The sequence below is a fragment of the Anabas testudineus genome, chromosome 24 (assembly GCF_900324465.2).
Source record: "Anabas testudineus chromosome 24, fAnaTes1.2, whole genome shotgun sequence".
In the NCBI taxonomy this organism is placed as follows: Eukaryota; Metazoa; Chordata; class Actinopteri; order Anabantiformes; family Anabantidae; genus Anabas; species Anabas testudineus.
The window spans coordinates 11,268,500-11,292,839 of record NC_046632.1 but is presented as its reverse complement, the minus strand read 5'-3'; the positions used below and the strand labels follow the sequence as shown (position 1 = coordinate 11,292,839).

At 40.7% G+C, this 24,340-nt stretch overlaps 2 protein-coding genes across 4 annotated transcripts in view; both read right to left on the bottom strand.

Annotated features, from left to right (window-relative positions):
- akap12b (A kinase (PRKA) anchor protein 12b) overlaps positions 1-17,895 on the bottom strand; it is a 32,709-nt gene extending 14,814 nt beyond the window's left edge. The window contains exons 1-2 of one of the 2 annotated variants that reach the window (XM_026341313.1): positions 17,589-17,895; positions 2,905-2,980 (exon numbers count right to left, since the gene is read on the bottom strand). In XM_026341313.1, the coding sequence (XP_026197098.1) occupies positions 2,905-2,980; positions 17,589-17,723 (211 nt within the window). In that variant the 5' untranslated portion in view covers positions 17,724-17,895. The remainder of the gene's footprint in view (positions 1-2,904; positions 2,981-17,588) is intronic. The other variant, XM_026341312.1, reaches the window with a different exon arrangement.
- A 4,160-nt stretch (positions 17,896-22,055) lies between these two features.
- The window catches only part of mthfd1l (methylenetetrahydrofolate dehydrogenase (NADP+ dependent) 1 like), a 28,779-nt gene continuing 26,494 nt past the window's right edge, over positions 22,056-24,340 (bottom strand). For both annotated transcript variants that reach the window (XM_026341932.1, XM_026341934.1), the window contains exon 27: positions 22,056-22,575. In XM_026341932.1, coding sequence (XP_026197717.1) covers positions 22,486-22,575 — 90 coding nt within the window. In that variant the 3' untranslated portion in view covers positions 22,056-22,485. The remainder of the gene's footprint in view (positions 22,576-24,340) is intronic.

Sequence of the window (24,340 nt, the reverse complement as noted above, 5' to 3'; positions counted from 1 at the left end):
ATAGGAAACACTGACGATAATGAACACTGTCAGCTGGAATGTAAAAGGAATATGAGTGAAGGTCCAAAAGAAACAATCATGGGGCTGGATTGTGTTATGATGACTGTACAGCATGGAGCGATTTTGGCTGAGATCAGACAGAGCTTATGTGAAGGGAGAGGTCCCTTTCCATGGGTATGATGAACATCTTGGCAAGAGGGCCGTGTATGTCCCTAGAGCAGAGGCTGCGTAAATCCATTGTTGGATGAAATACGCACATATGTATTGCATACAGTATGCACAGGCTTACGATGCTTCATAAAAAGGTTTACACCTGCAGCTGAGAAAAGAAATAGAAAATGTAGCACAAAGAAACTCCAGTGGATGATTTGTGACACCTGCATCACACGGCATCTGAAAAAATGACTTTTGGAAAGAAACTAGGTTACTTGCAGTTTTTAACTGGGTTATTTGCTTTCAGTTTTGATTAATATATCCATTAGCTTTTCTATAAAATCTCAAAATGAGAATGATTGTCCATCACAGGTTGCCATAGACTTTTGCACTTATAATTTACAGTATCTTACATGGATTTGTAAACATAGCTTAAAGAATGGATTCAAGAAAACTGATGTAATGTGGTCAACTGCATCTATTTTGTGCCTTGAGCTGCATAAAACCCACATTTCAGCATTTCTACAAATAAACACAAGCTGCCCTAAACACACACACACACACACACACACACAGTCAGCATTATCTCCTCCTCGGTTCCTCAGAAAACTTCATCTGTTTCCAGCCTGCGAGCCACCTGGGAGGGGCCGACAACTCTTCACGCCAGCGCATTACATCAGCTATGATGTCATTCTTTTCGTCCCCCACTGCACCCCAAAGGCCCACACCCCTGAATCGAGCACCTCTTATCCGCACAGGCCTCCGTGCATGTGGAGAATACAGCGACATATCTTTTGTTACTAGCACATCTGTAGGAATACACACACTTTGTTATAGGCTAAAGCAAACGATGGCTGCGTCACTCACAGGTGACTGTGTGTTACCGTCTTTTTCTCTTTCTCCTCATCTATTTTTACTCGTCCTGGCTCCGGCTCTTTGCTGCCTGTCCCTTTAACAGATCAACATTTCTGAGAGCTCCCCTCAAAACGTCCTTGTATTATTTATTCAGTTCCTTTCTCTCTAATAACCTGGGGTGCATTCTCCATTTCTCCTGTCTGTGTTTTCTCAACCTATCTTACAGCCAAAGAAGGTGAAAACTGACTCACATTGTGTCTGAGCCTATTTGTTATACTTTACTTTGACACCATGTTAAACAAATACGTTCAGTATTTCATTACATATCCCGTGACAAATTAGTACAATATGATAAGCTAAATATTTTTACTGCAACATACACATTTATGTTTCCACTGAAATGTCTACAGAGGAGATGGATGTTAGTTAAACAGTTTTTGAATTATCATTAACTTCATTAAATACTTTTATTTTTTGTGTTATGTGTTTTGGGGTGTTACACCTGATAGAGAGATCATTTGTTATAATGTGGTTTTGTATGTGAGTGTTTGTTCATGTGTCACTCTTTTGATCTGCAGCCGGCCTTTTGTTGTTGTTTTTTTTGTTATCAGAGAGATTCCTGTACTCTTCCTGTCTCCCACAATGCACTTCTGTCTTTATCAGCCGACAGAAGAGGTCGGAGGAGCTGGGATGTGAAGCCCTTCCATACCTTCCACTATCTCCTCTCTCCCCATTGTGTATCTCCCTTCCTTTCTCTCCCTGCTTTAATCTGTAGCCTTGAAAACCCTTCACAATTTTACCTGTTTTATGTTGTTGATCTCCAGCTAGAGAACAAACCAGGGCAATGAGGCCTAATTGAGCAGTGGGTTCAAACAAGACGCCTTCAGTGGTTCACGGTTTCTAATCAGGTTGTGACTGCAAACAGAAGAGATGTGCAATAAACTCTGATCACATTGTGCATCATTATTATCGCTAAGTGGGAAAAATATTGCTTCTCATTCTCATTATGGCTTTGTGGAGAGTGACACTGGTTTATTCAGGTCTAACTATCAATGGGACCAGTGAGGAACAATATTTGCAAACTCCTCTTTACTTAAATTTTATATTGTGCAGCTCATGAAGGAGTACAGAACAGATATTTTGTGTTAGGCCTAAAAAACCTGCACACAGACATCTCTGTTACAATCCTAACATCATATGACTCGGCTTTGTGTACATGATCTGCTGCTTCTGTTGGTGTAAACATAAACAGACAAGATCTAAATAGCATCCGTACTAATTAACTCGCTCATACATTGTGTCCATAGAAGCAACTCTGCAACAGCCAAATTGCTCTCCACTGGTCTGCACGTCTGCTACGTAAAGTCACACACTCTGTATCGGTGGATATTGGGTTACTCTCTAAACGGACAGAACCGCTTCATTAAATATCTTTCATTAAATAGGATATCTGACTGAGTGGTATGTGACATCCATGTGTTTTAAGTAGTGTAGGGTTACTCCTTCCCCTGGGCCATAACGTATCACAAAGTGCCCAGGCTGCTTTGTGCAGGGCCCAGGTCGTGGCCTGCTAAATATTTAGGAAGGGTGTACACACCCCTGTGGCCCTCCCAGATCGAGAGAGACGCGATAGAAAGATGAAGAAAATAAACAAAGACAACGCTGGAGATACGAGAGCGCAGCAGGAACCGAACAGCACAGGACAGGTTGGTGCACATGTTATTTTAAGTGGAAACACATTTTTACCCACAACTATCAATATAAAACAACACTTCAGCGTCAAAATTAAATCTCAGTAACTGCATCATCACCTCTACTTATTCCACCGAGCACAGGAGCAGGACCCGACACTTCAAATAAACAGTGTCAGCCGGACAGACACACATATCCACGCACCTTCTGCCAGAGTGTTGTCCTCCGAGTGTCCGTTCAGGCTGGACATGCTGGAGATTTGTCCATTTTTCTGCAAAGGCTGAAAAGACACAGAGAGAAGAGAATAAAGAGGTATTTTAATTTTAGATTTAGGACATATTATTGATTGTAAATGAATAGTTTGTAAGTTCTTGCCAGTAGTCGTCAGCTAGAAGCCGTGGTTGTGTGTGTGTGTGTGTTTGCGCTGCCACTATTACACTGTAATTATCTCGAGGGACGACAAAGGTGACATTTCCAGCTCCTTACAATATTTTTGTTTTTGCTGTTCGTCCTGATTTGATTTTTAGTCATGTTACCTCTACACCATTAGGCTGCAACACATAGAGCTGACGACAGGATTTTTCATTGTGAATATTCTGCATGTGCTTTTACAAGTTAACAAAACACGACCTGGCTCACAGCATCTTATCAGTGGATCCCACTGCCTGCTATTGTACGGCTGCAGACCGGAGCTTTTGTGTGTCCAGACCAGGGGGGATGGAACCAGAGCCTCCCCACAGAGCTGCTAATCTAACTAATGGACAACTCAGTCTCCATTCCCAGCAGCTCACAGTCCTCTAGGAAAGCCCTGAAAAATGACACCACAGAAGAAACGGGACAGGGGGGGACATACTAAAAAATGAGAAAAAGAAAGTGAATGATGACGGGAGGGACTGTTCATGAGGAGCAGAGGAACCCTACTGTCCCGTACATGTGTACATGAAGGGACAGAACAAAGACCACTACAGGGGGGAGAGGAGCCTGTGTTACTGCAAACAGAAACTAAAACGTTGTTTAAGTAATAAATGAACACTCGCTACTTCCTTATTTGACAGGACTGTAGGGAATTAAAAGCTACAGCTAACAATTACTTTAATAGCTTGATGTATCGGTCCAAGATCACATTTCTAGTTTAATTTAACCAAGTAACCAAACATTCTCCATTTACATTGACAAAAACTAGAGAATGTTTATTATTACTTGTTAATTAGTTATTTGGCATCTTTAAATTGCCCGTAGAGAGTGACTCTGAGCACAAGTGTCTTTATGTCAGCCCTATGATAGACTGCAGACCTGTCCGTGGTGTACTCCACCTGTCCTACAAAGACTGCAGGAACCAACTCCAGCTGCAACAAGATCATCACTTCAGTGGAACCTGCTCTTTATGTATTGGTTTGATTGTAAGTAAATGCGATTGGTTGCAGATATAATCAGACATCCCAAATCACATTTACTGCAAAAAGTCCAACCACACCTTAATTCTTCTTGTTCAGAGAGCCAAGTGCTCCCACCCTGCAAACTTCATAAAGAAATGGAGAATTCGTAGTGAGCTCATGCTCAGTGTGGTTCCTTAAGTGCTCACGGTGCCACGCTGTCATTGTTACTAAAACGTGATCCACCCAGCAACACAATCCTAATTCTGAGTAAGTACACACTAAAGCAAGTATATAACTTGTATATATTGTACCTTCTCCAAAGAAGAATTGAAATATAACAAAAATGATGTATAATGGATAGAAACAATAATCTTCCTGGAGTAGTGACTGTAGAAAAATGTGGAAAATACTTTAATCTTCCAGATGTGACTGGATGCTGGCATTCTGATCCTCTGATTCAAAGTCAGACAAGCTCCTTCCTGAGTATTAGATGCACTTTCAAATTACTACATTTAATACATAAAACACGTGTTAGTCCAAATGCCTGCACACAAAGAGGGGACGGTCAGTCAGTTTAAAGCCACCAGGAGAGACCAGATTTGGTGTGTGCCATCAGCTGACCTGAAGCGACCCCGCACTCCCCGATCTACCTCATGACTGGCATTCCCAGCATTCCCCAGAGCTCCCAGCACCTGACACTGTCCCCCTTTTGTCAGATTGCCTCCTCAAACATGTTCACCCCTTTGGCCACGTCTATTCCAAAGTCATGTCATAACATCTCTGACCTGTGTGAACAAAGTGCCACTCTTTGGGGGGGGGCTTCAGTTTCAGGACAACTGAACTGAACCCCTGCTGGGTCATAGAAACTCAACAGTGTCCATAATGGACAAATCCACACGTCATGATTTTAGATCACAACAAAACCAGGAAGCTCAATACTCCATGTACTAGTATATCGAGATGGTAGAAAGAAAGTGCATGTCACTATTTCTGGGATTAAATCATTTTTAAAATTAATCTAATTACATTTATAATTTAAGAATATACGTTACTATAAAATATGTCAATCATGTACACAAAACACTTTTATACTTATAAAATAAAATGTTTTATGTATAAATCCACTGTAACAAAAGCATTTGCAGGAGAGAGTAGAAGAAAAAACCTAAAATCATAAATCTTAAGAAAATGACAGAGCAGCTTAATTATGTTACATCTTACAGGAAGTTTTATTATGATTTCATTGGATATATCTTTTTGATTTTGTGTTTAGTGCTTAATAATATAAATAATGTTATTTTTAAAGGGGGTTTCTTTGCTAAATGAAGGTTAGATAAACTCTCCACTGTTAAATAAATACAAACCCTCTGACTTTTAATTCTAGAAACAAGTTTAAACTTTTAACCTTCTGGAAAGAGTCATATAAACATGTAAAGAAAGAGGATTATTCTCTGGAGAGTCTCATACCGCGCCCATATATAAATTATTGAGAGTGAAAGCTGCGTAGGAATTATAAGAATTTGAGCTTAAGTTTATCATTTCAGTGAACTGAATCTGAACTGCCCCAAAAACTGATAGGTGCAGCATCGTCTGAGCTGCTCTGAATTCCTTTCGCGAGTCCCCAGACAAAATATGTTGAAGTTTCACTGCCAGTTGTGCATTTTTTGACGTCTGCCTGGTTAACATGGTCTGCCACAAAGACCTAAAGACAGACTTAGTCTGGCTACAAAAAGAGCACAAAAGGAAGCAAAACATCTGCTGAACAAAACAACAGCAGGGGCAGAAAGCAAAAAAGGGCGTTTTGTTTTCTGTCCGTCTTTTTGTTGTTTGGACTGTGACCAGATTATGATAAGAAACTGAAATGAGCTAATTGGAAAACAACTGATCAGCTTTACTTCTAATTACAAACAGATTTATCGAAGCCTCTGTTTTGAGCAGGTTTGTATGTACGTGTTTGTTTGTTTGCCTGTGTGTGTTCATAAAGTATTAAAGCTAATATTCCTCTGTTTCAGTGACAGAGAGTTCACCTTTAACTCATCAAGTCACAGGTCCTGGTCAGCAACAAGACCTCTCAAGTTAAACCTTTGGCTCAGCGCATTCAAACCTTCAGACCTTAAAGCAGTTTTACATCTTGCCACCACCCGAGGAAACTCATGTAAAAATGTCTGTGCTGCACCATAATCATGTCGAATTTGTAAGTCCACTTTGTGCAAGTCAGATAAACTTTAAAATCCTTCATATCTGATTGCCCACATCGGGAATGACCTACTATTTCAGGTTCAGCGCTGGAGTACAGATTACATTTTCTACTATGCTGCTTCCCTGTGATCTTTCTCTCACTTTATTACTCCTTCTGCTTTCACTTTTATCCCCAATTTATCTTTAATTCCTATTTCCTCTTATCTGCTTCTCTCATTTGCTCCTTGGCTGCACCTCTACACTCAGTGGCTCCAGGAGAGAGACGACCCACTGTCTCCTAAATCACTTCACAAAGGCCAAACGGAGGAGATTTATGTGCCTTAAACCAAACACAGACTGCAGGAGGAGGGGGTTAATGGAAAAGAAAAGGGTGATAGAGCTGGAAAATTACATCTGAAACCTAGAGCTTTAGTCTCAGAATTGGTTAAGAGCAAATAAATAAAATACGCCATATAAAAGTTTGGTGGTATATAGCCTGCATTTCATCTAAAGCACCTTTATCTTGTTGTGATTTATACAATTAATAATTATCAGGGTGCATTTCATGGATCTTTACCTTCATATATGGCATCCATGCAGCAGAATAGTGGGGTCAGTGTGGCTACTAGTGGATTTATTATATTTGAGAATCCTTGTGGACGTAAACTGATATAAGTTACAGTATATTTTACAGCTCTCCACAACCCATGATGCAATAAATGTCAATCACAATTCAGAGCACAATGATGATAGAGTGGAAACAGTGTTAAAGGCAGAAAGCTCAGAGAGCTGTAGACGGCTATCGGATTATTCCACAGAGGCACACAGGAGTAAACTCGCAGTAGGAGATAACAGGCTTAAAGACTCTCTGTGGGGTCATAGTTTGTTCGTGACGGTTAACCTCTGACCTCTCAGGTGCAGACCACAGGAGGATGACGCTGTTGGAGGGGGGCAACTGGGGGAATGCAGAAAGATAGAAGGTGAGTGAGAGGAGGTTAAAGCAGCGATGTGAGGAAGCCAGACTGATGAGGACGATGAACAGAGTGTTTTAACTAACAACACTGCACATTACAACATAATAATGATTTTAATAACCAATCTATTAATGCACGTCTGTTCTGACCAATGAAATCGATGAGCAAAGTCAATGTTAACAACTTGTAGATGAGATTTGGTCTAAAGTAGTTGACCAAAAGATTATACAGATGCAAATAGAGTAAATATTTAATATCTCTCAAATTGCCATCAAATTTCAAACAATGCTACTCTGAGCAGGTTAAAATGAGCAAGGTGGGATCTCCACCCAAGTCTAACAGGAGGCCTGTGTGAACATCATGTCTGTCTCTCACTCGCGCTCCCTTCATGTCTCTTCACCCCTGCCAGCCACACATCTATTATCCCTGACCCCCACATTCAGTACATACCAAGATCAAAGCCCGACAAGACCCCCGAAGAACACTCTCACTGTTTCCACAATCCATTAACTCTGCTCAGGTGCTCAGACTGAGAGTACCTGTTCCTCGGTGTGTATATTGGGTGGGTGTGTGTGTGTGTGTGTGTGTGTGTGTGTGTGTGTGTGTGTGCCTGCACTCAGACTCAGTAATATGTTTTTAAAGTAGTCTGGGATTTGGCCAAGTCCTTGTTTTACATTCATTTACCCACGTAGTGTACAAAGTAGGGTACATTTTTTGAGATACTTGCACATGATTATTTGCATTTTAGTTTTCCTTCACTATAGTTTTTGCTACACTATCAGCTACAGCTTTATCTACTTTTCAGATGCACAATCTTGAACTAAACACATTCAACTAATAAATTATGATGGACTTATTATGGATTAACCACCTGACAAAGTTTACACACTAATGCATGAATAATTCAAGTCAAATAATATAAATCAGGACAAAATGCAGCTTGACCACATTTATTTTTAGTATTTCTAAAGTATATTTTACTTTTTTATTTTTACAAACTAAGGGGCACATTTTTAATAGAATAAATTATGACTTCAACTAGAATTTGCAGGGGTAGGCAACAACTACCTGTAGTAAAAGACAGAAACACACTACCTTTCCAAAAAAATGTCACCTGGATTTAACTAAGCAAATAGGTGAGAGCCGTACCGTACAAGCATGTGGGGGCAGTGCTATGATCTGGGGTTGCTGCAGTTGGTCAGGTCTAGGTTCAGTAGGTTCTGAGGTCAGCTGACGACCTGAATATACTGATTGACCAGGTTATTCCATCAATGGATTTATTCTTCCCTGATGGTACGGACATCTTCCAAGATGACAATGTCAGGATTCATCAGGCTCAAATTGTGAAAGAGTGGTTCAGGGAGCAGGACACATTATTTTATTCATGGATTAACTACCACAGAGTCCAGACCTTAACCCCATTGAGAAACTTTGGGATGTGCTGGAGAAGACTTTACTCAGTGGTCTAACTCTCCCATCATCAATACAAGATGTTGGCAAAAGACTTATGCAACTCTGGACAGGAATAAATGTTGAGACACTGCAGAAGCTTATCAAAATGATGCCACAGTGAATGTGTGCCGTAATGAAGGCTAAAGGTGGTTCAACAAAATGTTAGAGTGTTTGTTTTTTTTGGAGGGGCAGTGCATTATTCAACTTAAATTAGCATTTTACTGTGGCATGGACTAAATAGCACATTAGCATTAGATAGTTCCTTGTAGTTTCTTGATCCATATAAAGTGCTGAAACATGGGACAATTAGATAAATAAAACAGAAGGAGGATAAAAGGAAACCCCAAGACTGAGGTCGACACAATAGAATAGTACAGAGAAAGACAGAACTGCAAACCTAAAAACCAAAGTGACCCTGAAGCTGCAGTCACACACCTGTTAGATGCCATTTCGGGCCGGCAGATGAAACAAGATTGTCCTCCTCTACCTACATCAGTGCATCACTAACCCTTTAACCCGAACTCTCTGTACCTCCCACAACTTGTCTATTTTTTTATCACCCTCTTGCCTTCATCTGTGCGGCTGCTACACTTGAACAGCAAACTGAGCCAAACAACAACAACAGCACTTGCGTAGGAGAGACCCCCCACAACACCATCATAATCAGGCCAAACTGGCCAGTGTTTGACCCCAGGGGCCTGCCAAAAGGGTTGAAATAACAAATCCACCCCCTTCACTGACCCCCGATAAGCATCTAAGCTCCAGAGTCATATGTGAGGAAAGAAGATGACTGGTGAGAGGGGGGTGTCTGGAAAGCATACAGACACTGTGAACATGTTTTTAATTAGTGAGACGTTTAAACTAGACTTTGTTTTTCATGGCGTTGGACTTTAAATTACTCTTAAGTTATTGCTTATATCTATATGCTTGATCTCCGCTTTGGCACAGAACCAACACTCAGGGTTAAGTCACTTAAACTCAAAGCTTTTCAAATAGATCATTTTCCCAAGTCGCATGTTTTTTGAATACTATGTGTCATCAAGGATATGTTATACAGTATATTGCTCTTTAAAGCATACATCTGTTTACCCCAGAAAGAACTTAATTAAATTATTATGATAAATTAAATTACAAATAGCAGAGTGAGGAGTTGAGCATAAACTTAGTTATCTCATATTATTTATTACTAACTCACTCTTTCACCAACACTTTGCATACATCGCTGAACAAACTGCATCACAATCGTGTCCGTTTATGTCAAAGCAGAACTGAACTGTTAAGTTGTGCAGTTGGGTAAATCTTGGGTAAAAGTTTGGGCTACAGCAAAAATCTCAAGATCTTAAATCACTACTCAGAAGAACATGAATGTTCACGGACATTTACTCCATAGTAAATAGAAGTTATTGTTCACTTCCACCTGCAGAAAGTGTTTTTTGTCCATGTGGGGGCAACGAAAACACGTTGTGGACTAAACATTGACATATCGCCAGCTTTTAAGTTGACATTGTGAACAAGCAGTTCTTAATTTGTCCAGCAAGTCCAGAGCAGCATTCTCACTTGGAGTTATGACTACACACTAATGTAAGTCACATCTTTTTACATCTGCTTTGGTCTCCACCAACTCCAGAGAACAACATCCTGCTTTACATTAAGAGGTGGGAAGTGGTGACGTGAACGTATCTTTTGATGCAGATGGGGATGTTTCACAGAAAAGTCTTAAAATTAACTAAATCTTATTTTATCTTAGAATCCTTAATACTACAACCAGTAGGTTATCAACTCTTTAAATGAAGTAATTTAAAGTTACACTCACAAAGTTTCCTCTGGCTCTTTAGCTGTGTCTGCTGTTTGGTCCTGAGCATGTGGTTTACAGTAAGTCTATCTGAGCCGTAAACATGCAAATATCACTTAGTGCAGCTTTAAAGCTCGTCAAGCAGCTCTACAGAAGAAACCTTTGTTAAAGGTTTTTCTCATTTGTTGTTGATTGGCAATTGATTTTAACACAGTTAAAAGAGACATGTGAAAGAAATCAACTAGAAAAAGAGAGGATTGTTATCCTGCAAAAAAAAAAAAAACTGATTTATGTGCTGAACAGAGCGGGAACAGTGTAAAAACTTTAGTTTGCTAATTCCATCATCTATTCTACAAAAATGTGAATCGCTTTATTGTAAATCATTCAGACGTCTCCAAAACATTATAGAAGAAGTATCTGTGATGTTCTCAGCACCACCTATAAATGTGTGGACTTAATTATAATGAATGAAATACCTTCGTCTTATTATATTTCAGTCTCTATTTCAGTAATCAGTGAGCAGATGTTTGCTGTTTAAAACAACACTTCTATTCGCCTCTGATGCGCAAGCAGCGACCACCTGATTTATTGCGCTGTATGTTTCTCATTATGCTGGAGCAGCAGTGAGCATCATAAGACGCCACAGTCTAAACACAACAGTATTTACAGTATGTGATTAGTGAGGACAGCACTTTTACCTCACAGGAGGAGTTAAAGCAGGGATCAGTTCTGCTAGAGGAACTGGTATGTTCAGTATTTTTTCCATTTTTTATTAGTGACAGAATCTTTAAAACGCTGCTTTGTGAACACAACACGACTAAGTAACACAACAAACATCACGAGTCCCTGAAGGCAACATGGTGTCATTAAAAATTCATATAGAGGGACGGAGGTTTCTATCTCCTGTTTCCTGCCTCAGCTTTGCTTTGTTTTATCATTTAACCATAAACTTATCAAAGTACTTCAAGTACTCCGAGGGCCTGAACGTCACCAGAAAATATGTGAATCACGCTTTCATTTCCACAGGTGGATATTTGGGAAACTGATGAAATATGTTGTCAAGCAGGAAATATTGGAGATACAATCAAATAATATAAAAATAAAACAAAAAGGCACAGTGCAGATTACAAGTCATTTTTCCTGCTGAAGGAAACACACTGGATAAAGTAGCATGGGAATATCCCCCTTAAAACACCTCAGAACTGTCCCTGAACACAGCACTTGACTGAATGCGCTTTTTCCACCGCTGCTCTCCATTTTTAGGTCAACGGGTTTTATTGTAATTGAACAGGGACTGTTATATATATGAGTCGGTTATTTAGTGAATGCGGTAAATCTCAGACGGCCCGGCTGTAGAGATTAGAGCGGCTACACCGACCCACATGAGTACGCTAACAAAGACAACAGCTGCACTGAAGCTGTGATTCACAGTTTGTCCTCCAAATGCACTGACTCACTCACACACACTCGGTCGTGTCTCAATATATTGTGAGGACACTCACTGACATAATGCATTCCCTAGCCCCCACTTTAACCCTAACACCACAACTAAATGTCTAACTCTAATATAAAGCCTGGTGTTAACACCGAAAACGCTCTTTAAACTTGTGTCAACTGGCTAAAAGAATAGTATTTGAACTAAACGCACACACACCGCACATCTTCTGCTGTGCTCCGTGAGGCGGTCGCTGCTGCATCAGGACCAGAGCTGATGAAAAATTGATGTTCCAGAAAGAGCAACAACAGAGAAGAGAGGTGAACAAGTTCATGAAGGAAGTGTGTGGAGGGGAGAGAGCAGGGGTTATGTACCTGACGGAGCTCTTTGATGCTGAAAATCAAGCAAGTAAAATTATGGCACCAATTATTTGGGCAAAAGCTTAAAAAAAAAAACCTAAGAGAGGATAAAAAATAATGCTCTTGTTCACTATCAGTGGGAGTAACATGTTGTGAAACCTCCAACATCTTAAAAACTTTAATTACTGCAATATATTTAGCTGGGTGGCTTAACATTAACACATGGGTATCAAACATGATAAAAACAAGTTCTTTCAGTTGTAGCTGAGTTAACTGACAGTGTTTAGAGTTGGGAGGATTATAAATGCATCTTAGAGAGGTGATTTTCTCGAAAACACGTTCAGTTCACTGTAAGCTCTGTGGGAATGAGAGCCATTTTGTTTCCATTCCAAAGAAAATGGGAGGTCTGATGCCCCCCCCCCCGCTCTTGTTTTTACTGGGTAAGAGCCAACAGGTGAACGTACGGATGAATCAGGCACTGAAAAGAGACGAGGCGAGCCAAGATGGGTGAGCGAGTCCACAGAGGCTCATGATGTAACAGAGGTAAGAGGTTATTTTGAGCACAGTGTCGCAGTGGAGGAGCCGGCACAGACTTTATCACAGAGAGACGGCGATTTAGTTAAAATACTGAACATGCAAAGAAATGGAACAGCACCAACCTCGAGATGAGGACATAAATACTTTTAACTGAAAGAATCCACTGTTTTATGCATGGAGTTTGGGTCAGAGGCTTGTTTCTAAAGTATTCAGGTCAATCTCTGTGAGACATGAACAAAGTGATTATGCTTTAATCAGATTTTGTGCATGATCACAATCTAATTATGCAGGGACATGTTTCCTTATTTTATTCCACGCTGTGGTGTGGGAGTAATCCTTTGCCTCATAAGACAAATATTAAACAATAATTCAATTCAGATTTGATACTTTTCCTTTTGCGCGATCTCAATCTGGTGGAGCAATAAAGCACCGATGTGTGCGAGTCTTCCAATCATATTGATTGATCGGGGTAGAGTGGATAGAGTAGCAACAGTCCCTGTGGGGCAGTGACGACCCAAGCCTCGCTGGCCCGACCTCATATCTTCAATAACACATCATCACTACAAGACAGCAGCTCCTCACACCTGCAGTGTCCCTACTGCCAAGAATCAATCTATTAGTGCAAAAGGTGAAAACGTAACCGCCAACTCAGTTTGGCCCAACAACAAACACTTCAGTACTTGAAACAGCGCGTTTTCTTCCTTCATTAAGATCTGAAGAGATCTAACTATCCAGTATATCATCGAATACAGAAAGACACAATGAAATAGTGCAAAAAGGAACAATACATGACATGTTTTTTTTAGCTTTTTAGTGTTCAGTCGGTCTTTAGAGGAAAAACAAAAGCATGTGGGTCTAATTCTGTCCTGCTGCAGTGTCAGAAAGTTAATGGCACAACTCAAGTGGGGAAATGAGCTGGGAACGCTGTTCAGACAATATAAAATCAAAAAATAGGCACTGGTGAAAAAAAGAAGCGCTGTCTTCTATAAAATTATGTAACGTTTTCATGTTGATGCCATTTTGGGTTTGATAGTGTTCTGCAGACTCATTATTAGATCAAACTATTGTGGTGAAGTCTAATTTGTAGTGAGAGAGAGGGGAACAAGAGAGCTCTGTTTTTTCACATCCTCAAACGCACACGTCTGTTTTTTACTGTATTAAGAGCTGGCAGTGAGTGTGATAGATGGAAAATAAGAAGCCGGCTGAGGGGGCCAACTAATTAGCAGACACACACTTCCTGTTTCTCCTCAGCTGGAATGAGAAAACAGTATTAAAAATGGGATTTGATTTTCTCTTTGCACAATAAAACCACAATTTGTCCAGTTGATTTCTACTCCAGCTGCAGAGTCAATGCGTGCTTCATACGATTTTACTGAACTTTATGAATGTTTCAGGTTGACAATCATTGGTTAGCATGTCTGTTAACTGTAGAGTGTGCAGTTTTACACTGTATTCCTCCACCCCCTCCCCTGTTGGTTCCTTCCTCTTGTAGTGGGCTGGTGCACACAGGGGCCCCTGCCTGCCTCTCTCCCAGCCCATCCTCAATGGATCCTCTGTCTGACCCCTTCCGCCACCCACCTCCATGCTCTCTCTCTCTCTCTCTCTCCCTCTAAAACAGGATAATCAGAGCCGCAGCAGCGTCTGATCAGCCGCGGCTCATTATACAGGAACGTCTGAACCTTAATCAGTGCACATTACATAACATGATGTTTTGATTGGATTCACCAGCTGCTGCTATTGTGATGGGTGGAGGACGGGACATGTGTTGAAGTTCTCATGCTCAGGTTGTTATGTCTTAGTGAAATGTGAGCGAGCGCACTAATACTAAGTGTCATAACACTAACAGAAATAATGTATTTGCAGAAGACAGTGCCATAAGACAGAGGGACACGCACTAGAGTCACAGTTCAGACTTCAGCTTCAATTAGAGTTACCGAAAACACCTTTCTCCAACAGACACACTCACGTGCACTTCGATCTTTGTAGACTGTTGCAAACTTTTACAGGAATAAGAACTGATCTGCTCCCACCCCGGGAGATTAAAAATATAAACAGTCTCACATCAACCATATGCTACATGCCAAAACATCGCAGCCGCTGTTGAGCTCTGTTCATAACTATGTGAACAACAGATGAATTATTATTTTAACTCGTTTAGGAATATTAACCAGATTACCGTTGAGTTCATTATGTCTTGGCAAACACATGACCTAATGTAATTGAAAGTGCAGCGTAGCTAAAGGTAAAAAGGGCAAAAGATGAGTTGAAATCATATAAAACACAACGTTCAGGTGAATAAGGTCTGTTTCTGCGCCCACTTCATAAATATTAGAAACTCAATGTGATTATTGTAATAACACTCTGCTTTAACCCAACACACACACACACACACAGATGGATGCACGTATATTTACTTTGGAATACTTTCTCCAGCCGTTTCAAATCCCTTGCAGAGGAAACACAGCACAGTTAAATTAGAGGTTTTAAAGTTACAACCTACTTTTCCTCAGTTGTTTATGATGCTTGATGCTACATTCAAGGTCATGATCCTCAGCACCACGCAGGAACTGTCTGAATGCTCTCAAGCTTTGGTGCATTTGCTCTACTTTACATGACTGAATACTGGACGTCTTTGGGTTTTGGACGTCTGGTCCAACAAAACCAGCATCTGTTGACATCATCACATGAAGTTCAAATGGACTTAAATCTTCATCCTCAGTTTTTAGGGTTGCTGAAAAGATCTGGATGCGTGCAACAACGCTCAAACCACAGTTTCTGCCTCTTTTTGTGGTGAACATCTGTCATTTCTTTGGCTTTGTGAACATTTATAAGTCTGAATGATAAAACTTTCTAGTGCTTTGCCTCCAAACAGAACGCTGGGACAAACAACGCCAAGTTGCCCTTTTAAGTTGTCGTGTTGAAATTAAATTTTTGTGTAATTTGCATCACAGAGTTTATTCAATTTGACAAAGAATGTCTGAACAGCTTTGTTTAGTCGCTTGGCCTCTTAAATCCATTTCTCATATTTCTCCATAAAAGCTGTCTAATATCCCTGCTGCTGTGCTTTAGTGATTTTAGTTTGTGAATGCAACAATAAACCAAACCACAGAAGCGTAGAGGGTGTTACACCACCCAAAGGCAGAGCAGTTATTGTCAGTAACAACCTGCTACATGGAGAAACATGTCTTGAGAGGTGGAAACGTGGGTCCAAGCACACAAAGTGTTTCTACCGTCGCAGCTGGAATCACAAAGCATAATAGACGTAGTGATACACACTTCATATCCCACATTCCTATGTCACAAAAGACGAGGGAACGCACTGCCACTGATAACAATCTCAAGTCTTAACAAAATATCCAGCTGCTGCACAAATCATGTCGACGGCACAAACATGCACACAAACATTTTCATTGTAGAGAATTCAACTAGGATGAACAAATGTAGCTGCGATTAAAATCTTGGATAAATGTTTTGCTGGCTGTGCTTTCTATCTCACCTAACGTCACCCTCTGCGTCACCTGACCTTTCTGCTGACCTTTGAGGAAAAAACAAAAAACTGACCTATTGACCTCCAGCCTATAAAGGAGTCAATAAATCCAATAGGTTATACGAGGTGCGATTAGAGCAGGTGGCGAAACGTACACATTAGTCATTAGTAGGCGCCTTCCAAATATTCATTCACACAATGATGAGCAATTTACACCGAGGTAAGACTGCAGAGTCGGCAAGATGCCTGAGAAGAGGGCGACTGAGCCAAAACGAATACTGAGTGGCTAAAGAAATGAGAAGAGCATCTGGACTCACACACAAACTGCTGTGGTTCCTGTTTTTATTTCTAAGAAACAGAAAATTTGGGCAAGACTCACTTTCTGTGAGTTGTATCTATTATCCACTTAAGGTTTATCAAACTCTGAGACTTAATCTGCAATAGTCTCATAATAGACAACTTGTGATCATATTTTGACCTCAAAATATGAGGAGATCCTAATTGTCTCCGTTTTATATCATTGTACATTAAATTCCGGTTGCATTCATCACATTTTATTGAATTATTATTGAAAAATAAATCAGCAGATTCATTTTCCACCACATAGTAGTGTCACAATGATAATGATGATGAATCAGTATTATTAATTTGTGTTTTTTAAGGATGACGTTATCATGAATGAACAACATCCAATTTAATTCCACTATTTTCAATGTGCTGGGAGTTTTTATTAACTCTACTTCATATTAAGTGTTTTTGAACTATAGTTGACTCATTTTAGATAAAAAAAACTAAGTAGACTCGTGAATATTTGGGGGACAGACGCATGAAAAGTCAGCTGAGACTGTTATTACCATGGTGTTACCATCACTGCTCTATTCAAAGATTAGAAACATAATATATGTGGTTCTTTATCCAGAGTGTTGCTGAGGAACCCTGAGCCCAGGTGGTCTGGCCTGGTCTGGTCTGAGCTGTAAATCTGGACCTGGCTGACTTGCTGGCGCTTTATTACTGCGGGACTGCAGACAAGTCGACCCATTACTCAGCAAAAACAGAGTGAGGCGCGCACGGAGCCTGTGCGCTGCAGCACGTTGCTGATGCGCACTGAGTGGGGCAGATGTGGGGAGGAGGAGGAGGAGGAGGAGGAGGAGGAGGGGGGCACGACTATGTTTGCAAATACACAGGTAAAGTACAAACATAACTAGATGCACTAAAGCAGCAGGAAGCACAAAAACGACCCTAAATCAACCGCTGTGATGGTCTCGGCGCCCGCTGGGAACGCAGATCCGTGACGGTACCTTGGTGTCGAGGCCACTGCCTTCCTCCTGGAGCACCTTCACCTCGGCGCTCAGCTCCCCGCCGGAGGCTGCAGATGAAGCTGATGGATCCTCCCGGGTCTTCCCGTCCCGCTGCACTGAGCTCTCTGCTCCCATGTCGAATAATCACAGAGGTGAACTCTTCTCGTCTTTTGGCTCCGTTCAGTCTAAACGAAGCTCCGGATCCAACGCGCTGCGTTACAGGAAGACACTCTCCAAACCGTCCAAGTGACGAGCTCTACGGTGCTGCTCCGCTCCGGAGTGGCCTGGTTCTGGAGTGATGAAGTGTGAGGACCAGCAAACTCTTTTAGGACACCCCCCCCCCCTCCCACCTCCCCTCAGTATCACATGGTGCTCCGGTGCGCCGCGGCACGCCTTGCAGCATCAGAGACGGTGCTGATGGAAGACGGACTGAGGGAGTGGGACAGAGGAGGAGAGGAGAGGAGGAGAGGAGGAAGAGAGTTAACAAATGGGAGTAAAGCACGAAAAAAGACAACAACCACCTACAGTAATTTATCATCAGTGCTGTATACTGCTTTAATGCACAGCTCGTTTGTTTTATTTATTTATTTCTGTACTGAAGTTGATGGTTTCTCTAACTTTATGTCACTTCAATCAGCTGGACGTTCAAAAACAGAGTTATAGTCCAGTTTCTGGTCTAGCCTTGTCTTTCTTGTTGATCTTCTACAGAGTACTGATGTGATCTGCTCCTGTGATGAGGAGATGATCTTCAGGTCTAAATGGTGACCGCAGGTTGAGCCATGTGCCAATTTGTTTGGAATTTCACAAGCTACAAATTACAGGGATCTGAGTCAAGATTACACAGGTCTACGCCGAGGGTCCCTGCAGCTAAACCGAAACCCCAAACACACCACAACACTGCAAACACTGAACAGAGAAACATGCGTGATGCATGAAAAGCAGAAAGTCTTTGTGATCTGTGAAAATGACAGACAGCAGTGAACAGTTCACTCGAACGATTCCTTCATCTGAATTAAGGACAAATACAAAATAACAGTATCGTTATTCAGCATCCCCAGTTTTTTGTTGAGAACTACTTCCTGGTGAAGAAACGTCCTTGTGAAAACTGTCAACAGCAGGTTCTGTGGAAAACATCCCGTATCTATCCCACTCCAAACCTCGGCTGACACAAGCCCCCCTGTCCTTGCCGATCCCACATTAAGCCCTGATTGATGTCACGTCAAGATCAAATTAGAGCAATCTTAATGTCATCAGTTCAAAGGGAACGTACACGTGATGATCTGATGCACTCGGTTTTTCCTGAGTTAACCTGTTGATATAATAGCTGGATCTTTGCACATCCAGGAAATACACTCACACTGCTGTACGTTTCACTCTCTGTGTTATTATTGTACTCAACATACTCTACTTTCTTCTTTCTTAAAGCAGCTGTGATAAAAAAGTGCACATGTATGAAGACGACACTCACGTTTACAATAATGTTGTGTTTGTTATAAATAACAACAGACTTCATAAAATTACAGAAAAATACAGTTTGTGTCAGCTTAGTGTGTAAAATCTTAAAAACAGTTATCGCACAGTGAAAGTATTAGAACGTGGTGTTTCACTGAGGCTGCAGGTGTGTTTATGTGTGTGTGTGTGTGTGTGTGTTTGTGCTGTCTACGTGTGAAGCAGGATGTTGCTCACAGCTGAATCTCCAAATCCTCAACGTAGATTCTCAAAGTGACCTCAGCCGAGTAAAGGAGAATACTGTTAATTCATTATTCAGGCCACTGTTGCTGTAAAATATCTGAATACATGTCTGCAACACAGAGTGAGCCGGGACAGAAAAACCTCCCTACAGTGATCCAGTACAGATGAGTTGGTGAACGACCTTCAGCTCGGCAGGCCTATCAGCAGTTATGCTGACGTCATCTGAAAGACGAGGGAGGGTGGGGTAGTGGAGTTAGAAAGAGGTTTTCATTAAAGGGGAAGCAAGACTAGATATGCACCTTATAAAACAATAAGGTGAGCAATCATTTAAGACGTTTACAGTAGACTTACTTAGAATTACATTATTCCCTGCTTTTCATTTTTCTTTTCATCGACATCTCCCACAAGGAAGGTCAGCTACAGGGGGTCACTGCAGAGTGCTGTATTGGAGCATTTACATGTAATTTAAACCAAATGTAACCACCTTAGGTTGGAACTTAACATTTTTGCAGCACTGGTTGATACACAGGCTGCATATTTACTCAAAATGCAACAATGAAATGTTGGGAAATGAACTGTTTTTCCGACAGAGACAGACTAAGATGAAGAATGTGGCCCTGAGGCTTGATGTCTGGCGTGGGCACCGAGCACAGCAGGGGTTGACACATACTGCCTGTTGTCATAAGCAGCAATTAAAGGTTTTTCTCTAAAACAACATGGGTGGAAAAAAAAAAACAGCTCTTTTTGGAGCAACTGTTGCAGTAAACGTGAAATGTGATGTAATGTGTCTATTGTAGAGACAACAGAAAATATAGTTTATAGTTAGAAACCAAGTCAACTGTAATGGCTCTCAGATTAACCTGCTGGGCTACACAGCAAATGGTTTCATTGTACTGTATGTTGTTCTGTAAGTCTGTTTGCTTGTGCAAATTTGATTCATTTAATTTAATAAAACGTGTCACATGACCAATGCCATTAACATAACTATGCAGGAATCAGGTGAAAACCCCCATGTTCATGTTAAATTTGCAAGAAATCAAATTAACAAAAGGCAACTGACAGAGTGAACCTGGGGTCCACAACAGCTGCCTGTTGCTAATCCAGCCTTCTGTCATCTGAGCCAGTTCTCAGAAGCTCGGGAGCTACACTTCAAATTCAAAGGGACCTGTCCTTGGTACTGAAATTAGTCAGTCTTTTAAAGAAGATTCATATAAAAAAGACATTAAATTGCTGCAGTCTCCAGCAGAACAAGTGAGAAGCTACACATGAGCAACTTTAACCTGACGTGATCGTGTTGGAGATTTTCCAGCACAATACAAAGCAATAACAAAGTCGCCCTCCTCATCAACCACGTCTTCACATCTGTCATCAGCTCAAAACAAGGAGCCTCACAAATACACACTACATATGCCACTGCAGCACCGCTATATAAATGAGAACATTCCTGCAACCTTGACTGTAGTTACAGTGGCAGTTCCTCCCCTGTGAACAGAGAATAACAGACTTAGCAGGTGTGGAATGCCAGTATGACAAGCGCACACATGTGTACACATGTAGTTTACAATGGTTCCATGTTCCAAACCCAAACACCTCATAATGACAGATGCGGCCCAAATGTTGGCTTCCAGCCACACTCAACCCCCCTCTCAATGTGGGAGTAGAGCTGCATACGAGTAGAAAAATAGACGACAATTATGAAGAATTTAATAGATGAGTGGGGTGAGAAAGAAAAACAGGAAAGTTTCTCGTTTTTTTTTTTTTTTTTTGCACCTCTCTGGAGACAACAGGAAGGCGGCGGATGTGTCCAAACAACAGATGGGCAGCGCCACAAGTCAATTGCCGGGTGTGAAAACACAAACAGAGTTTTGGAGTAAATGAAAGGTTTATTTAAAAAAAGCATACCCACTCTTGATCTGTTGATGGTGAGAGAGCAATCAGAAGAAATATTAGCTGTATTTAAATCTCATGGTTAGAATATGTATAACATCTCAAAGCTATAGTCACGTCTGACATTTCACATGTTATTACTGTCATTTAATTGTCCTGTGAAACAATCTGTGACCAACTTGTATTATAAGAGCAATGTTACATTCAAACATCTGGATGCAAACCAGCTACAACCTGCAGCGAACAATGCAGAGAGGTGAAAAGGCAAAAGTTCATTGTATTAAGACGCAAAATCAGGGTCCCATAGATTTCAGAAGCAGGGTGGGTTCTCTGGCTTAAAATTAAGGTCACTTTCAGTTACATCATTAAAAAAAAAAAGGACACTTTCATGAAATATAACATACACATTCAGATAAAAACAAAACATGTAGGCATTTTAGCTGTCGTCACATGGAATAAATACATTTTCAATTTCAGCAGTTTAGCAGCTTGGACATTCAACAGTAGCTGTAATGTTACACGACTCCAGCAGTTGTCGACATATTGGCTTTTTGTGCGTACAAGAGCACTTAAGTTAATAAATACACTACACATGCTGTGCCCACTTGAGTTAAAAAGCTTAAAAAGTAATAAAGAAAATGCAGCATTGGTGTAAAACATTTGACTTAATCGATCGGTAAAAACTAAATTAGAAATACATGAAAAAACCCCAGTAAAATTAAAGTTGATAGTTTTTAGGATGTAAACAAACAAAGGAACATTATACAGAGAGGTGAAAAGCATAAGCACACAGCGTATACATGTAAGATATATAATATGGCTGTAGGAAGTCATCGCTGACATATCAGAGATGTGCAAATGCAGCATATAGCTAATGCTCCACTTATGTTTTTTTTTTTCTTCTACGTTAGAACTAATACTGTGGATGTAAGGAGTGTCTAAGCTACTGGGAACAACATGAAAGCATTTCCTCTCAGATTTACACTGGTTAGATGTGCCTTACGATGCACATGTGGTAGTGAAGAAAACAGAACTAAAAGCCTGGGAGAAAAGCGAGACGATCAATTTAACCGTGTACATAAGTGGGAGAAAGCTCAGCCTTACAGGCTGCAGCCTTGGCACTGAGTGAACGAGGTAGTAAACTAAAAACTCCAGGGAGGAAATAAAAGTCTCATGTAACAAGTTATTATGAATGTGGTAAAACATAGTAAAATATTTATAATGACACAATACCAGCTCCTTTAGAGGACTGCAACTAATATTTTATATTGATCTATAGGTGATAATAGCTATACAGATCTCTTTTAGTTGAGCTTGCTCAGAAAAGCCCTGTGATCTCCTCTGTGATGGGGTCAAGGTCGATGTCGTAGAAACAGGGTCGTGTTGGAAGACCAGGCATGGTGCTCATCTGAGGAGAAGAGCACAAGAGCAATAGGTAAGAACTTCACTGGCCGACAGAGAAAATCAAAGCAAGACGTAACAAATAACATTCAGAATAACCTTGAATAACATGTCCTATGTCCCAGCAGTTCCCAATTGATTAGCAGGATACACACTAACATTACATTAATGCAAGATAAATGTACGATAAAATTTAGCACAATGAAATTTGAACATATACTGTATGCTGATAGCACAAATGAAGACAAGCTACACTAAAATACTACAATATTTGTGAATTTAAATATTTTAAGTTTGCTGAACCACTGGATCCAACTAAAGTATTTTCTGTGTATAGAGTAGTCATAAAGACATCAGTGACCGCAGCATGAAATTAGAAGGTAAGATTAAAATCTAGATAATCACTAAAGCTTTTTATAAGCCTTTATCTCATAACACAGCTGTTCTATGACAAAAGACAATCTTAGTACGAATAAGATCAACCCCCATATGTTCAATAACTATAATCTAGAGTCATTTAAGTCCAGCGAGACAGATATTCAATGTGTTGACAACCTCCACTTTAGCAGTGATGCTTTTAGCCATAGACAGTGGTTGCTTTGTTATCATTGCTGTCAAAACATGATAACAAAAAGCCGCCTTAAAGGTGAGACAAAGGTAAGAAGCTGCATGCAAAGTATACAAGTCATCGTGGTAATGCAGGCTAGAATCTTCATTTCATCATCTAAATCTGCATTTTATATCTGAGGTGACGCAATAGGCTGGGTTTTCTGCACTCATATTCAGAACTTTTGATTAAGCACATTTGTTGTTTAAGAAGAAAATGTTTGGGTTTCGGAACAGATTACAGTCATAGGTGTGTGAAGCTTTGTTTAAAGCTATAATCTTCTTTTTCCACAACACTGAATCATGACAGTATCAGGGGTATCAGGATCGTGGTGTGCAGGAGAAACTCGTCTTTTTGGCTTGTCCACATATACAGCAGGGAGAGGGAGGGAGAGAGAGAGAGGAGAGAGAGAGAGAGAGAGAGAGAGAGAGAGAGAGAGAGAGAGAGAGAGAGAGAGGAGAGAGGAGAGGGAGAGGGAGAGGGAGAGGGAGAGGGAGAGAGAGAGAGATCAGGCAGGTGGGAAACAGCTGAAGGCCAGCCTCTATCAGAGAAAGCCATGTGAAACTGTACTGCTAGTTTCAACAAGAAAGAAAGAAAGAAACAGGGAAAAAAGACTGACAGGAGAAAAAAATCCCTGATAAAATCAGTGGCAAGGACAGATAGGGGCATGTGAACGGAGGATCACGTATGCAGTCCACAAGTCAACTGTCTAAAACAGTTCCTGAAACCAATGCAGCTCATGCCATCCACGCTGAAAAGTAAATTATCTCGCTTATTAGCCAGAGAACAACATTCTTTGCATGCCGCTCCCTCATTCTGACCCAGGGCCGGTTTTATGGGCCCATTAGCAGAAATGAGACAGAAGGAAGTGACCAGCCAATTTCCTGTCAGAGGAAATGCAGCTCTGCAAGCAAAGGAACGGACAAAACAAGGAGTGCACGCTAACACCATATGACAGAACGGATGCTGCTCACTCTCACTGCTGGCAGCTGTTACTTGACATCGTTATGATCTTACTGATATGATGATCAGTAGCTTTTACACCACAGATAACTTATTTATCACGCATACATTATATTCAAATAGAATCATTTAAGATTTTTTTCCTCAAGGACAAGCAATAATTACTTTTAGATCACCTTAACCATGACTTTTATCAAAGTAC